The sequence below is a fragment of the Scyliorhinus canicula genome, chromosome 14 (genome assembly GCF_902713615.1).
Source record: "Scyliorhinus canicula chromosome 14, sScyCan1.1, whole genome shotgun sequence".
Classification (NCBI taxonomy): domain Eukaryota; kingdom Metazoa; phylum Chordata; class Chondrichthyes; order Carcharhiniformes; family Scyliorhinidae; genus Scyliorhinus; species Scyliorhinus canicula.
This window is the reverse complement of record NC_052159.1, coordinates 50400939-50417621: the sequence shown is the minus strand read 5'-3', so window position 1 is coordinate 50417621 and position 16683 is coordinate 50400939. Positions and strand designations below refer to the sequence as shown.

At 43.9% G+C, this 16683-nt stretch overlaps 1 protein-coding gene across 3 annotated transcripts in view; it reads left to right on the top strand.

The window, feature by feature from the left end:
• The first annotated feature begins 1204 nt into the window (after nt 1–1204).
• nup58 (nucleoporin 58) overlaps nt 1205–16683 on the top strand; it is an 80868-nt gene continuing 65389 nt past the window's right edge. For 2 of the 3 annotated variants that reach the window (XM_038817705.1, XM_038817707.1), the window contains exons 1-4: nt 1205–1616; nt 11688–11839; nt 14667–14702; nt 14884–15027. In XM_038817705.1, the coding sequence (XP_038673633.1) occupies nt 1549–1616; nt 11688–11839; nt 14667–14702; nt 14884–15027 (400 nt within the window). In that variant the 5' untranslated portion in view covers nt 1205–1548. The remainder of the gene's footprint in view (nt 1617–11687; nt 11840–14666; nt 14703–14883; nt 15028–16683) is intronic. The other variant, XM_038817706.1, reaches the window with a different exon arrangement.

Genomic DNA, 16683 nt, shown 5'->3' with positions numbered 1-16683 from the left:
TCTAAATTTAAAAAAAAAATTCAAGCGGATGAGAATGGCCAAGCTCAATCAGGGACCCACCAAGTATTGGCGCTCCTCAGAAACGCTGCCTCACTGCAGAGGAAGCAGGGGATTAACAACGTTTACCGCAACCAAAGGACGCCTGCGATGTTGCCTTTGGAACCCTCCCTGTTTCTCTGCCTTTCTCGGGGCATAGACTTCACCAGTGACTCTACCCCTCATGATCATCAGCTGTCTCTCCTGGTGAAGCTAACAGTGCTGTCTGTGCTATCTCCCCCCCCGGGCACTGTTCAGGAGGGCGGGTTTGAGTCCGCGGCATATCCTGCTCGAGTCACTGTTTACAGGTGTGATATCCTGCACCTTCTTCCCAATGAGCGAACCTCGGCACTTGTTTTAACTTTACAATCAACTTCACTCAGATCACATGACCTCCCTTCATTCCTTAATTTTACTCCAGATTGGAGAAACAGGCCAGAAACACAATTTTAAAAACCTCTTAATTGTAGCAAGTGTCCTATTCCCAACCATTCAGTTGTTTTTTCAATGGCCTTCCCTGCACCATAATGTTAGAAGTTAGGATGATCACCAATCATTAGTGTTTAGTTTCATTCACAATTCCTCAGATAATAAAGCAGTCGGTAGTTGCATGCAACGCGACTTGGACAACATTCCAGTTTGGACTAATAAATGGGAAGTAATACTTGTGCCACCTTAAATGCCGGGTAGTGACCATCTTCAACAAGAGAGATTCTCAGCACTTTTGCTTGACATTCAACAGGATTGTTATTACTGAATGCCCTACCATCAGCATCCTTTAGGTCACCATTGACGAGAAACTTAGGCCAAGTCAGAGATATTATGTGACTTGTAGGGGAAGTTACAGGTGGTGGTGTTCTTTCTGTGGAGAGATAAATAGAGTTAACGCTGTCAAGAAGTCATCGGGGCTCGCAATGTTAACTCTATTTCTCCTTCCACAAATACTGCCAGACCTGCTGAGTTTTCCCACCGTTTTCTGTTTTTATTGCAGTAGTATTACCCCTTGACTGGTCCTTCACTGTGTTTGTCCATAACTGGTCCTCTAGTGTCTTCATCCCCAACAGATCATCCTCCACGTTATCCCCTCATAAGGCCCTGTGTCAAAGCCCCGCCCCCAACGTCCAGCCGCATCCACTCCCCTCTCAAGGACCAGCACTCCTCCCGCCTCCCTCACCCAGGTCCTCCAGTATCCCGATGTGCCCCAGCAGCAACTTCCGGCCCGCCTGATCCGAGCCGCAGGAAACCCGCGGAATCGATGATCCATTTAAAATAATTGATCGGCGGCCCGTATGTCCGAATATTTTTTTCCGATTTGACGGCGGATTCTATTCGGTTGTTAGTTTGCGGATATTTTGTCCTCGAAGCGGTGTTTGGGTTGTATTCCCTCTCTGAGCAGAGGCAGGCCTGCGGCTCTTCAGTCCTGTTGTTAACCGGGAGAAAGCGGCGCTGACCGGACCGAAGAGGGCGGAAACCAAGGCCCCACCTCGGCTTCAGCTCGTCAATAAATACAGGATGACAACTGGATTTGGCTTCGGTACTCCGGCTGCTGCTGCCGGCAGCTTCACGCTCGGAGCTGCCAGGTAACTGATGGCGACGCGGATCCGGTGCGGGCTTTGTTCTGTTTGATTTATCATCAAGAGTAAAGCTGTCGGCTTGAGGCTCAGAGCAAACCTGTGGTATCTGAGTAACTAAGTTAACCAGCGCGTGTATCTAACAGGAGAGTAAACACTATTCCAGTCAGCAAACACATGCTCGGCATTGATGATCAGCTTTTAAATCCTCTTATTCGCCCGAGGACCCTCCCGGCCCCGGATCACTGTCTGGAGTTTGCACATTCTTCTCATGTCGGCGTGGATCTCACCCCCACAGCCCAAAGATGTGCAGGGTAGGTAGATTGGCCATGCTAAATTGCCCCTTAATTGGAAAGAAAAAGAATTGGGTACTCTAAATTTTAAAAAATAGTTTAAGAAAAAAGAAAAATAAATAAATTCTTGTCACACCACTTTACTGATATTTTGCTTTTATTTTACATTAGAACATAGAAAAATACAGCCCATGATGTTGTGCTGAACTTTTATCCTAGATTAAGAACAAATTAATCTACACCCCATCATTCTACCGTAATCCATGCACCTATCCAATAGCCGCTTGAATGTCCCTAATGTTTCCGACTCGACTAATTCCACAGGCAGTGCCTTCCATGCCCCCACTACTCTCTGGGTAAAGAACCTACCTCTGACATCCCCCCCCCCCCCCCCCCATATATCTTCCACCATTCACCTTAAATTTATGTCCCCTTGTAATGGTTTGTTCCACCCCGGGGAAAAAGTCTCTGTCTACTCTACCTATTCCCCTGATCATCTTATAAACCTCTATCAAGTCGCCCCTTATCCTTCTCCGCTCTAATGAGAAAAGGCCGAGCACCCGCAACCTTTCCTCGTAAGACCTACTCGCCATTCCAGGCAACATCCTGGTAAACCTCCTTTGCACCTTTTCCAAAGCTTCCACATCCTTCCTAAAATGAGGCGACCAGAACTGCACACAGTACTCCAAATGTGGCCGTATCAAGGTTTTGTACTGTTGCATCATCACCTCATGGCTCTTAAATTCAATCCCTCTGCTAATGAACGCTAGCACACCATAGGCCTTCTTCACAGATCTATCCACTTGAGTGGCAACTTTCAAAGATCTATGAACATAGACCCCAAGATGTCTCTGGTCCTCCACATTGCCAAGAACCCGACCATTAACCCTGTATTTCACATTCATATTTGTCCTTCCAAAATGGATAATCTCTCACTTTTCAGGGTTAAACTCCATCTGCCACTTCTCAGCCCAGCTCTGCATCCTATCTATGTCTCTTTGCAACCGACAACAGCCCTCCTCTCTATCCACAACTCCACCAATCTTTGTATTGTCTGCAAATTTACTAACCCACCCTTCAACTCCCTCGTCCAAGTCATTAATGAAAATCACAAACAGCAGAGGACCCAGAACTGACCCCTGCTGTACGACACTGGTAACTGGGCTCCAGGCTGAATATTTGCCATCCACCACCACTCTCTGACTTCTATCGGTTAGCCAGTTCGTTATCCAACTGGCCAAATTTCCCACTATCCCATGCCTCCTTACTTTCTGCATAAGCCTACCATTGGGAACCTTATCGAATGCCTTTCTAAAATCCATGTAGGGCAGCACGGTGGCCTAGTGGTTAGCACAACCGCCTCACGGCGCTGAGGTCCCAGGTTTGATCCCGGCTCTGGGTCACTGTCCGTGTGGAGTTTGCACATTCTCCCCGTGTCTGCGTGGGTTTCGCCCCCACAACCCAAAAATGTGCAGAGTAGGTGGATTGGTCACTCGAAATTGCCCCTTAATTGGGAAAAAATAATTGGGTAATCTAATCTAAAATCCATGTACACCACATCCACTGCTTTACCTTCATCCATGTGCTTGGTCACCTCCTCAAATGATTCAATAAGACTTGTGAGGCAAGACCTACCCCTCACAAATCCGTGCTAACTATCCCTAATCAAGCAGTGTCTTTCCAGATGCTCAGAAATCCTATCCCTCAGTACCCTTTCCATTGCTTGCCTACCACCGAAGTAAGACTAACTGGCCTGTAATTCCCAGGATTATCTCTATCCTCTTTTTTGAACAGGGGCACGACATTCGCCACTCTCCAATCCTCTGATACCACCTCAAATGACAGCGAGGACAAAAAGATCATTGCCAACGGCTCTGCAATTTCATCTCTTGCTTCCCATAGAATCCTTGGATATATCCCGTCAGGCCTGTGGGACTTGTCTATCCTCAAGTTTTCAAAATGCCCAACACATTTCCTTCCTAACAAGTATCTCCTCGAGCTTACCAGTCTGTTTCACACTGTCCTCCAACAATATGACCCCTCTCATTCGTAAATACTGAAGTAAAGTACTCGTTCAACACCTCTCCTATCTCTTCAGACTCAATACACAATCTCCCGCTACTGTCCTTGATCGGACCTACCCTCTCTCTAGTCATTCTCATATTTCTCACATATATGTAAAAGGCCTTGGGGGTTTTCCTTGATTCTACCCGCCAAAGATTTTTCATGCCCTCTCTTAGCTCTCCAGTGCCCTGTTGAATGTTGTTTCCTCAACCTTACATAAGTATCCTTCTTCCTCTTAACAAGACATTCAACCTCTCTTGTCAACCAGGTTCCCTCACTTCACCATCTCTTCCCTGCCTGACAGGGACATACTTATCAAGGACACGTAGTATCTGTTCCTTGAACAAGTTCCACATTTCAATTGTGTCCTTCCCTGACAGCCTGTGTTCCCAACTTATGCACTTCAGTTCTTGTCTGACAGCATCGTATTTACCCTTCTCCCAATTGTAAACCTTGCCCTGTTGCACGCACCTATCCCCCTTCGTTTCTAAAGTGAAAGTCACAGAATTGTCACTATCTCCAAAATGCTCCCCACTAACAAATCTATCACGTGCCCTGATTCATTACCAAGTACCAAATCCAATATGGCCTCCCCTCTGGTCGGACAATCTACATACTGTGTTACAAAAGTTTCCTGGACACACTGCACAAACACCACCCCATCCAAACTATTTGATCTAAAGAGTTTCCACTCAATATTTGGGAAGTTGAAGCCACCCATGACGACTACCCTGTGACTTCTGCACCTTTCCAAAATCTGTTCCTCCACATCTTTGCTGCTATTGGGGGGCCTATAGAAAACTCCCAACAAGGTGACTGCTCCTTTCCTATTTCTGACTTCAACCCATACTACCTCAGTAGGTAGATCCTCCTTGAACAGCCTTTCTTCAGCTGTTATACTGTCTCTAATTGACAATGCAACCCCCCCCCCCCTCCCCCATCTCTTTTACCACCCTCCCTAATTTTATTGAAGTATCTATAACCAGGAACCTCCAACAACTATTTCTGCCCCTCTTCGATCCAAGTTTCCATGATGGCCACCACATCGTAGTCCCAAGTACCGATCCATGCCTTAAGTTCATCCACCTTATTCCTGATGCTTCTTGCGTTGAAGTATATACACTTCAACCCATCTCCGTGCTTGCAAGTACTCTCCTTTGTCAGTGTTACCTTCCCCACTGCCTCACTCCACGCTTTGACGTCCTGAACATCGGCTACCTTAGTTGCTGGAGTACAAGTTCGGTTCGCATTCCCCTGCCAAATTAGTTTAAACCCTCCCGAAGAGTGCTAGAAAACCTCCCTCCCAGGATATTGGTGCCCCTCTGGTTCGGATGCAACCCGTCCTGCTTGTACAGGTCTCACCTCTCCCAGAATGCGCTCCAATTATCCAAATACCTGAAGCCCCCCTCCTACACCATTCCTGCAGCCACGTGTTCAACTGCACTCTCTCCCTATTCCTAACCTCGCTATCACGTGGCACCGGCAACAAACCAGAGATGACAACTCTGTCTGTGCTGGCTTTTAACTTCCAGCCTAACTCACTAAACTCGTTTATTACATCCACACCTCTTTTCCTACCTATGTCGTTGGTACCAATGTGCGCCACAACTTCTGGCTGCTCACCCTCCCCCTTAAGGATCCTGAAGACATGATCCGAGACATCCCTGGCACCTGGGAGGCAACGTACCTTCCGGGAGTCTCGCTCGTATCTCCTATCTATTCCCCTAACCATTGAGTCTCCTATCACTCTTGCTTTTCTATTCTCCCCCTTCCCTTCTGAGCCCCAGAGCCAGACTCAGTGCCAGAGACCTGGCCGCTAGGGCCTACCCCTGGTAGGTCATCCCCCCCCCCCAACAGCATCCAAAACGGTATACTTGTTTTGAAGGGGAACGGCCATGAGGGATCCCTGCACTGTCTTCCCGTTCGTTTTCTTTCCCCTGACTGTAACCCAGCTACTCTTGTCCTGTACCTTAAGTGTGGCTACCTCCCTGTAACTCTTCTCTATTACCCCCTTTGCCTCCCGGATGATCCAAAGTTCATCCAGCTCCAGTTCCTTAACACGATCCCTGAGGAGCTGGAGTTGGGTGCACTTGCTGCAGGTATAGTCAGCGGGGACACCGGTGGTATCCCTCACCACCCACATCCTACAGGAGGAGCATGCAACTGCCCTAGCCTCCATCCCCTCTTACCTTACAGAATCTAGCTGCACTGTGGACCAACTGGAACTCTGCTCTCCGACTCTGCTCCCAGTCAGCTGTACTCTCTGTAAACGCCCGGCTCCCTTCTTGCTCTTTTGAGGAAATGAAAGGAGGACCTTACTCCCTCAGTCACCAAACTCCCACTATAGTTCTCAAATGCACCCAAATTCAGCACTCAGTGCAAACAACATTGTGAAGTGATGCACCAGACTTCATCCTGTGCATTAAATTGTCAAAGCTTTCTTTCTTATGAGGCTTAGCAGATGGATAAAAGAATCATACAACTTGCTGCACCACAAGCAGGCCATTCGACCCCTCGTATTCTCATCGGCTCTCTGCCGGAGCAATATTCACCCAGTCCATTGCATCCTAACTAGACTTTTACAGGTTATATAAAAAGTACTTCCTTTAAGAGTTCTGCCAGTTTTGAAATATGGGGATAGTTTGAATATAGAATTTTGGGTAAATTGGAACTACTCCCAAGTGGAAATATAAATTATAGGTGAGTACCACAAAAATAATCCTGTTTTTTTCCCCAAATTCTTTAGTATTAATTTCAAAGAAAATATATAATAAAACTGGTTTCATTTGACCAATCTTAATAGGCAATAATGATCAGGTTTCATTGGCCAGTAAGAGTGTACTCTTAAATCATTGTAACCATTTTTTCTGTGTTGGTCAGTTTGCATCATGCTGCTTAATTTTTCAAGCAATCTTATTGGCTGTCGATAGGATTGTGACTGTGTTTGCTTGGTAGTACTTTGAATTACTGCTGATTAAATATGATTGCCAGGTTTGTGTTCACACTGTAATGATAGATGGCTTCATCTCAACTTTTTGATTCTGTTTGCCTAGGTTTTCTTCATGTTGTCCTTGTTCGATGTGTTCATCTTCCAGCTTTCGAGGCTCCTGTTAATCATATCCCACTTTCTTGGGCGCTATTTGCTCATGCCTGCTCCCTTATTCAGATTACTGGTAACCATGGTCTGGCTGTCCAATTAAGTTCTGGTCATTGGTAACTTCTGCAATACTGATGGTGGTGGTTGAGGTGGGGTGCGGGGATATAATAATATTGAAACTCAGAGGCAAGTGGTTGGTTGGCCATTTTCTTTTTGGAGATTGCCTTTTTAAAAAAAATAATAATAATTTATTAGCATACCCAATTCATTTTTTCCAATTTAGGGGCAATTTAGCGTGGCCAATTCACCTACCCTGCACATCTTTTTGGGTTGTGAGGGCGAAACCCACGCAAACACGTGGAGACTGTGCAAACTCCAGGATCGAACCTGGGACCTCTGTGCCGTAAGGCAGCAGCACTAACCACTGCGCCACCGTGCTGCCTCTGAGATTGCCTTCTTACACTTGTGGTGCCAGCTCTAGGTTGGATGTCGTCCAGGTCCTGCTGAAAACTATCACTGCTTAATTATTGGAGGAGTTGAGCATGAAACTGAAAACTACTTCCAACAGACCCACACCTGACCTTGTGTCACAGGAAATGTTATGGTTGGACTGAAAATGTTTCCTTTAAATTCCCGCAGCTTGGATTGGAGTGATTGACCTCTTGCTAGTAATAGCCATCATTCTTTGTGCCTTTTATGACTGTAGATTTGGAGGACTTTACTGTTAATCCTGACCTGCAATTTACTACAATCTCCTTGATTGCCAAGGGCATCTACCACCCCCATTCAGGCATCAAATAATGAGCAATAAATGTGCCTTTGCCAGAACTTTTCTCAGCCCCACCCAAAGGACAACATCTTATTAAAAAGAATAATGGGACATCGCAGCTTTATAATATTTTTTGTGTTTTTCCAAATCGTAATGTGGAGAGTTTCAGCAGCTGTTGCAAAACATTTTTCTGAATATATCATAAGAATTATTTTAATTTGGGTGGAGATGATTCTTTTCATGAGCTTCACATCCAGTTCATTGATGTGTGCTCCCATTGAGTATTCACAATCACAAAATTCACGCAATTTTACAGCACGGAACGCGCCGTCATATCTGCACTGGCTCTCCAAAAGAACGCTTCATCTAGTGCCATTCTCCCGTCTTCTCCTTGAAACCCTGCATGTTCTGCCTTTTCAGATAACGGTCTCATTCCCCTTTGAATACCTTCATTGAATCTGCCTCCACAACATTCTTGGGCAGTGCCTTCCGAATCTTAATCACTTTTTGCCTGTTACTTTAAGTCTGTCAACCCTTTCATAAGTGGGAACAGTTTCTACCTATCTGTCTGTCCTGACCCCTCGTCGTTGTGAATACCTTTATCAAAGTTCCTCTCCGCCTTCTCTAAGGAAATCTGTCTCAACCTCTTCAATCTAATGTAATAATAATCGCTTATTGTCAGAAGTAGGCTTCAATGAAGTTACTGTGAAAAGCCCCTCGTCGCCACATTCTGGCGCCTGTTCGGGATCTTCATAACTAAAGTTCTCCATTGCTGGAATCATTATTTTGAATCTTTTCTGCACACTAGTCCGGCACCCAGAACTGATCGCAATACTCCAGCTGAGGCTAAACTGGTGTCTTATACAAGTTCAATATAACCTCCTTGCTCTTTTACTCCATGCCTCAATTATTAAATCCTAGGATATTATATGCTTTATTAGCCACTCTCTCCCACTGTTCGTCACCTTCAATGATTTGTGTACATCTATGCACCCAGGTGCCTTTGCTCCTGCACCCCTTTTAGAGTTGTGCCCTTTCTTTTATATTGTTTGTCCAGTCCATGTTCTTCCTACCAAATGATTCACTTCACAGTTCTCCACATTGGCTTTCATCTGCTACCTGTCTGCCCATTCCACCAACTTGTCTATGTCCTTTTGAAGTTGTACACCATTCTCCTCACAGCTTACAAAACTTGGAAGAATTGTCTTATCTGCAAACTTTGGAATTGTACACAGCATTCTAGGTCATTAATATGTATCAAAAAAGCACAAGTCCTAATACTGACCACTGGGGAATTCCACGACAAAGTTCCTCCAGCCCGAAAAACATCCATTAACCACTACTCTGTTTCCTGTCATTCAGTCAGTTTTGTATTCGTGTTGCTACTGCCCTTTCTATTCCATGAGCTAAAATCTCAAGTTTGTCATGTGGCGTGGTATCAAATGTCTTTTGGGAGTTCATGCGCACCACATCAACAGCATTGTCCTCATCAAACCTCTGTTACCTCTTCAAAATATCTCAGCGAGTTAGTTGAACACTATTTTCCCATAATTAATCCATGCTCTCTTGCCTTAATGAACCCCCATTTGTCCATGTGACTTAAATTTTGTTCTGGATTATTGTTTCTGGAAGTTCACCCACCACCAAAGTTTGACAGGCTTGTGGTTACTGGCCTTATCTTTACACCATTTTTTGAACAAGAATGTAATATTTAAAATTCTCCAGTCCCCTGGCACCACCCCTGAAACTAAGGATGACTGAAATATTATGGCCAATGCTTCTGTAATTTTCACACTCATTTCTCTGAACATCCTTGGTTCATCTCCTGCTTAGTACAGATAGCGTATTAATACCACCACCTCATCAATTTGAACCCATTCTAGTGTCTGAATTTAAAAAAAAAAAAAAATTTTTTTTTTAGAGTAGCCAATTATTTTTTGTTCCAATTTAAGGGGCAATTTAGCGTGGCCAATCCACCTATTCTGCACATCTTTGGATTGTGAAGGTGAGACCCACACAAACACTGGGAGAATGTGCAAACTTCACATGGACAGTGACTCGGGCTGGGATTGAACCCCAGTCGTCAGTGCTGTCAGACAGCAGTGCTAACCATTCTGCCATCGTGCCACCTCTTCTAGTGTCTGAATTACCTCCTTTTTCACCATGGCCTGGATAGCACATTTTTCCTTGGCAAAAACAGATGTGAAATGTTCTTTTGTTCCCGCAGCTATGCCCTCTGTCTCTGTATGTAAACTCATTGTCAGTTCCCTTTTTGGTCACTGATCGACCCTTCTCTTCCTATTTATATGCCAGGAGAAGATTTGGGACTCCCTTCTAACTCCCTGCTGGTAGCAGACTGTCACAATTGCATGCCTATTGTCTATAGCATAATGATGGCTTTCAAAGCAATGCAAAATCTTTTTTTGAATTCAGAGTACCCAATTTTTTTCCCAATTAAGGGGCAATTTAGTGTGGCCAATCCACCTACCCTACACATCTTTGGATTGTGGGGGTGAGACCCATGCAAACATGGGGAGAATGTGCAAACTCCACACAGATAGTGACCCGGGGTTGGGATTGAATCCGGGTCCTTGGTGCCGTGAGGCAGCAGTGCGAACCACTGCTCCACCGTGCCACCCAAACCAATGCAATATCATCACTAGGGTTTCAGTAAAGCATAAAGATGGCCACGTGTTTATGGGGATACGATGCGTAGTATCCACCTGAATTGCAACCAATCCTGGAGATTTTGCTCTTTCACGTATTACATTGAGGAAGTGTTTCGGGCCAAGTAATGCAAGGTGCATGCAGGTTGTCACTCATATTAGTAATTTTAGTGAATAAATTTTACAAAATAAGTTATTTTAAAAATTTATTTTAATTAATGGCTACCGTTGGTTACCATACTAACATTTTGTTAATTAAGAGAAGATAACAAATTTGCTGCATTTTTATTTCTTTATTGTAGCTTCTTCCCTTCCCCGACCCATTTTCTTCCCCTGTTTAGTGTGTGTTTTACATTTCTTTGGCTATTCCACAGTCCCTTGTTTCCTTAATGTTTTTCTGTGTGCGGTGTTCATTTATATAATTGAACAATGCCTTTTTGTTTAAGGAGGTTGCAGGTCACCTATTAATTTCCCCTCATCTGAATGTTTTATAAAATTTTAATTTCTTCTGGTATTATCATACATTTTTCCCAGCTGAAGAACCATCTTATCTTTTCTAACAATAGGTGCATACTAACTTGCTGTATGTTTCTGGCATTTTCTGGTATTGTTTCAGATTCTCATCATTTGCAGCTGGTTGGTTACATGATGTGTTCTTATCTTCCACCTTTTTCCATTTATATAAGTTATATCGTAAAATACCATGGTGGCTGCGGAATATCCATTAATGCTTTATATGGTTGGGAAATGCCTCATCAGTTTTAGAATTTAAAGGTTGGTAGTAGACCAACAATTTTATCCCACTTGTTTCTCCCAAAATTTGTTCTGAATTACTGAAACGAGTGGATGGAGGTGATTTTTTAATTCTCTAGTCCAGTGCATCTCAAACTATCTGATGTGGCGTACCGGCAGTTTTTTTTTTCAATGTGCCAGGGACTGGTGAGCGAAACAAGCCAATCCAGGATTACTGTCTCTTTCTTTTCTGGAAACACTCAAGTACCGGCAGACGATGGCTCGCGTACCGGCACCGGTACGCGTACCGCACTTTGAGAAGCACTGCTCCAGTCCATGCTGCAAACAGCTGTTGAAATACTGGCAGAGATTACAAATAGATGTCCAGAAATTTACTGGCTTGTCACAAAAGTAGATGGCCTCCTGATGAATAACGGTCTGCCCTTCATTTTATTGCAGCAATCCTGGTGGCACAGGAGGATTTAGTTTTGGAAACCTTGGTACCACAGCTCCAACCACAACCACAGCTGCATCAACATTTGGGGGTCTTGGGGGTGGACTGTTTGGGCAGAAGCAAGCTACTGGATTCTCATTTGGAGCTACCACAACAGGTAGGATATTGTAGCTTTAGCACCCAAATTTATGCTCCCCTGTATTACTCATGAAATTTATATACCACAGAAAAAGGTTGTCACTAATGTGGCAGATGCATATGCAAGCAATAGAATAGCGCATTGATCAGAACATGTAGGTGGGTTTTATTCAAAAATTGCCTGGAAATCTTTTCTGACTTAATTTTTTTTATCCCACTGCTCTGTCTGTGTTCTGCCTTCAAACACTACTCTCACTCAACCAATAAAACGTTTGCTTGTAAATTTGTTCCATAGCTGGATAGATTGCAAAGCAGTGTGTTTGAAGCCAGGATATTGGGTTCAAAGAAGAAACAAGTAGATGGAATAATGTACATTCTGAAATTGCATATTCTGGATGGAGGACAAAAGGTTTAGATGAAGACAAATCCCATTTTGTGATTTTAGAAATTCCATTAGGAGGCCATTTGGATCATGTTTTCTGGAACCAAATGGAAAGCAAAATACTGCAGGTTCAGGAATTCCGATGTAAAAAGAGAAAAACACTGGAAACAGGCATCATCTGTAGAGAGTGAAACTTTGGTTTCATGACATTACACCTGAGCTTTTTATTCCCACTCTTTTACTGAGGAGAGTAATGGGGCTCCAAGATAGTAGTATGGGAAGAAATGAAAAGACAAGACTTTGTCCCTCGCCACTTCAAAGATGTAGAGATGGGGCAATGTACTAGGTTGTCATGGTGGGAACCCCTTCAGAATATTGAAAGGAAAAGAGAGGACGAGGTGCTTATGTTGGAATTGACAGAGGAATGGTTTGTCAACTGCAGAGGCTTAAGGAGTGAAATGTGAGGACAAGGTGTACCTAATCATGGTTGTTGTATCCGTAGAATCTCAGACACTTTCGACTGGTGTATTAAGTTTTACCCAGTTGTCTTTATTGACGAGGCAAACAAGACAACAGAAGTGTAAAATCAAACCAACTTTAATGAACAACAATATTTACCCTTCAGTTAACCCAGCAACATTAACTAAAGATGACTTTGGTTGAACCGTGGGCATGATTCTCTGAGGCTCTCGGGTCCGTTGATGCAAAGGTGAGTCTCGCACACTGCTTCCTTCTGCCTCTGGTAAGGCGCCTCACACTCACACACTCACTCACTCACTCACACTCACTCACACACTCACTCACTCACTCACTCACTCACTCACTCACTCACTCACTCACTCACTCACACTCACTCACTCACTCACTCACTCACACACTCTCTCACTCTCTCACTCTCACACTCTCGCACTCTCACACTCTCGCACTCTCACTCACTCACACACACTCACTCACACTCACTCACTCACTCACTCACTCACTCACTCACTCACTCACTCTCTCTCTCACTCTCTCACTCTCTCTCACACACACTCACTCACTCACTCTCTCTCTCACACTCACTCACTCACTCACTCTCTCACACACACTCTCACACTCACTCTCTCACTCACTCTCTCACACACACTCACTCACTCACTCACTCACTCACTCTCTCACTCTCTCACACACACTCACTCACTCTCTCACACACACTCACTCACTCTCACACACACACACCCTGTGGTGTTGCTTGCACATGGCCTGTTGCAGGAACTCTTGATGGGGCAAGTCCAGACATGCACTGGCAGTTTGTCTTCGGGTTGTGTATTATACTTTGGTCAAGTCTGAATTCCCATCAACCTGCCTGAGGTTTGGACCGCAGTTTATTTTAAAACTGTTCAATTCTTTAATTTATGATATCCAATACAATCGGGCTCTAAACTAGGTCCTGTCAGGTTACCACATGGTTTTGAGAGGAAGGAGAATGTCAGGGTGGAAGTAGGGCAATGGATGGGATCAGTCAAGGGCCACAATGGAGCAGAACCCTGGTTGAGAGAAACCAGGATGTTTCAGAAACACTGGTTTGGGAAGTGGCATCAGAACAGACACAAAAGAGATCGGGAAAAGGGAATGGATTCTTTGATGGCCTTTAATCAAAACATGCACTTTGCTATGTTAACCCAACACACCATAGATGTTGTCTGAACTATGTATTTGAAGCATTTTTGCTTTTAGTTCACATTGTGACTGTTTACTAAAACTGTTTGTTGTCTACAACCCGTCATATCTTTCTTCCTGGAATGCTTTTCCTTCTGTCCTCTTAAATATTTGATTGATTTGGCTTCAATAAATAATCTTTATAATGCATTCCATTTTTTGATCGCTCGCCACAGGTTCTTCTAACGGCCCCATCATGCTTTAGTACTAATTCCTAAATGTATAACTCCTTCATGTTCCAGATAATTGACAAGTGGAAATAATCTTTTGTTTTTTTACCTTCTGAACAGCTATGCAATCCTGTAACTTGTGTTGAAATTTCTGGAACAGCTAATACTTCTCTACTCTAACGATTCTACATTTTACCCTTTCCATAACTTGTAATACTATAAACAGTTATAATCTTGTTATCGAAACTTTCTATAATGGGGATTCCAAAATCTGCAAGCAAGCACTTTGCTGAAGTCAAATCAGTGTCTTGTACAAATCTTCATTACCACCTTGTTTTATATTTAATGCCTCTGTGGATAAAATCCTCTGTGAATTACTATGTCATGGTATTGTAAGAAAAGCATAACTGAGGAGTTGAACCTTAAAATAATTCTTGTTCGCTAAACCGTACAGATTGAAAGACTTTGCATTTCACTCTGTTCTAGATTATCTGATATGTTTGGGTGACTGGTTTGACTTTTGTATCTTCAAATTGGGGAGAACAAAAGTTTCCTGCCCCTAATTACTTCTGTGTGACATTTGTTTTAAATTACAGGGGCTACAACAGCAGCATCTACAGGACTAACTTTAGGTAAGTTTAGTCAAATGGCAAAATGATAATCTGGTTGAGAAATTATTTTGATAAATATTTTCATTACATTTCTTTGATTAAATATGGCAAATCATTTGCAATCTAGACATCCTAATGACTTGGTGTATTGTGACATTAATTGTTGTACTTGATACTGGGCTTTAATCAATTCATTTTCTAGGAGCACCTGTGACTGCAACTTCAACTGGTTTTAGCTTGGGATTCGGCAAACCAGCTAGTTCAGCAACACCTTTTGCAATGCCAATTGCACCTTCTACGGCTGGAGGACTGTGCCTTTCATCTGTACTGCCAACACCTACAGCAGGTAAAGGTTTGCAGACTTTGAGTTTAATTCTTCCTGGTCATTAAACTTTTGTTCAGACTTTGATTTCCAATATGCGTTTCTTGTTTCTCTTTCACCTTCCCAGGCTGAGTACTTAAAAGAAAAAAAAATGACTCCTTCTAGACTATCGATACCAGTAGCCTTTTTCTTTTGCTGAACTCTCTGGTAAAATATTTCTGGAAAGCAGTCTGGATATCCATGATGCATATTTTTCACAAATTTTACATTGGGTGTTGAAGGGTTTCAAATAAGTCACACTATTTTTATAATGTATGAAGCGGTAAACATACATAAGTTTACCACGAACTAGCCTTTCATATAAAATAGTGTGTATATACTTTTTAATTGTGTAATTTGGACAAATTTTGACCAATTTATTGGAGCTCTTATTGGTAGGCAGTTTCAATCAGTTTACAATTAACTGAACTTGGCAAAATGTAATAAAATACCAACAGATACAACGAACATTGCGTTCCAAAAATAATTGACCCCTTAATGTGCCTTATTTCTCCCTATTTAAAGAAAAGCAATTCCACTAGATCCACCTGATTCCTTTGGTGTTAACATGTTCATCATTACAGGTTCTTTCACTATTGTAAGCTGGAAATGGTACTGCTCGATCACCTTAAACAATCCAGACACATGGGGCAGGGTTCTCTCACCCCGGGGCCAGGGCGGAGAATTGGCGCGAATCGCGCCCCAACGCCATTAACGCCAGTGCAGCACTGGTCAGGGGGCCGCTTTACGCCCCCGCCCGGGGGCAATGCTCCGCCCGGGATGGGCTGAGCGGCCGCACAAAAAGAAACAGAGTCCCGCCGGCACCGTTCTAACCTGATCTTAGCCAGTGGGACCTCGGTGTGGGAGGATCCGGGGGTGGCCTGTGTGGGGGGAGGGGGGTCCTCCGCTATGGCCTGGTTCGCGAACGGCGGGCCGGCCTCTCGGGCTGGAGGCCTCCTATGTTCTGCGCCGGCCCCTGTAGCCCTACGCCATGTTGCGTCAGGGCTGGTGCGGAGAAGGGAGACACCGCGCTTGCGCGCAAATCGCACCGGCCCCACTGCGCATGCGCAGACCTGCGGCCCCCATCTGACGCAGGGATCGGCAGCTGGAGCGGCGTGGGTCGCTCCAGTGCCGTGCTAGCCCCCTGTAGGGGTCAGAATTGCTGCTCCTGAGGCTATGTTGATGCCGTCGGGAAAAGCGACGGCGTTTATGACGGAGTCAACACTTAACCTCAGGATCAGAGAATCCCGCCCAAGGTACATAAAGTAACATTATTTTTAATGTTTTCATGACTCTATGCCAGGTAGCAACAATTGTTCAGTTGGTCTGTTTGCATACAATCTTGACCATACATGTTTGATGACCTCTTGGACTTGACAACTGGAACAGCGATACTAGTGACTAGCGTATTAGTATGCATTTTAGTTAGAATACAGTTATCCCGATTATCATGTAATTCCATATTGGGTGGGGTTGCCAAAGTTTTCAATCCCCCTTTCGTTTGTTGTGTGGCTTGGCTCAAAAGTTTGGTTTACCCCTACACTAAGCACAAAGAGTACATTAATTGGCACAGGTCACGGCATAAATTTAAATTGAAAGCATTAAAATATAGATTGGAAGCATTTAAATAAATAAATAATG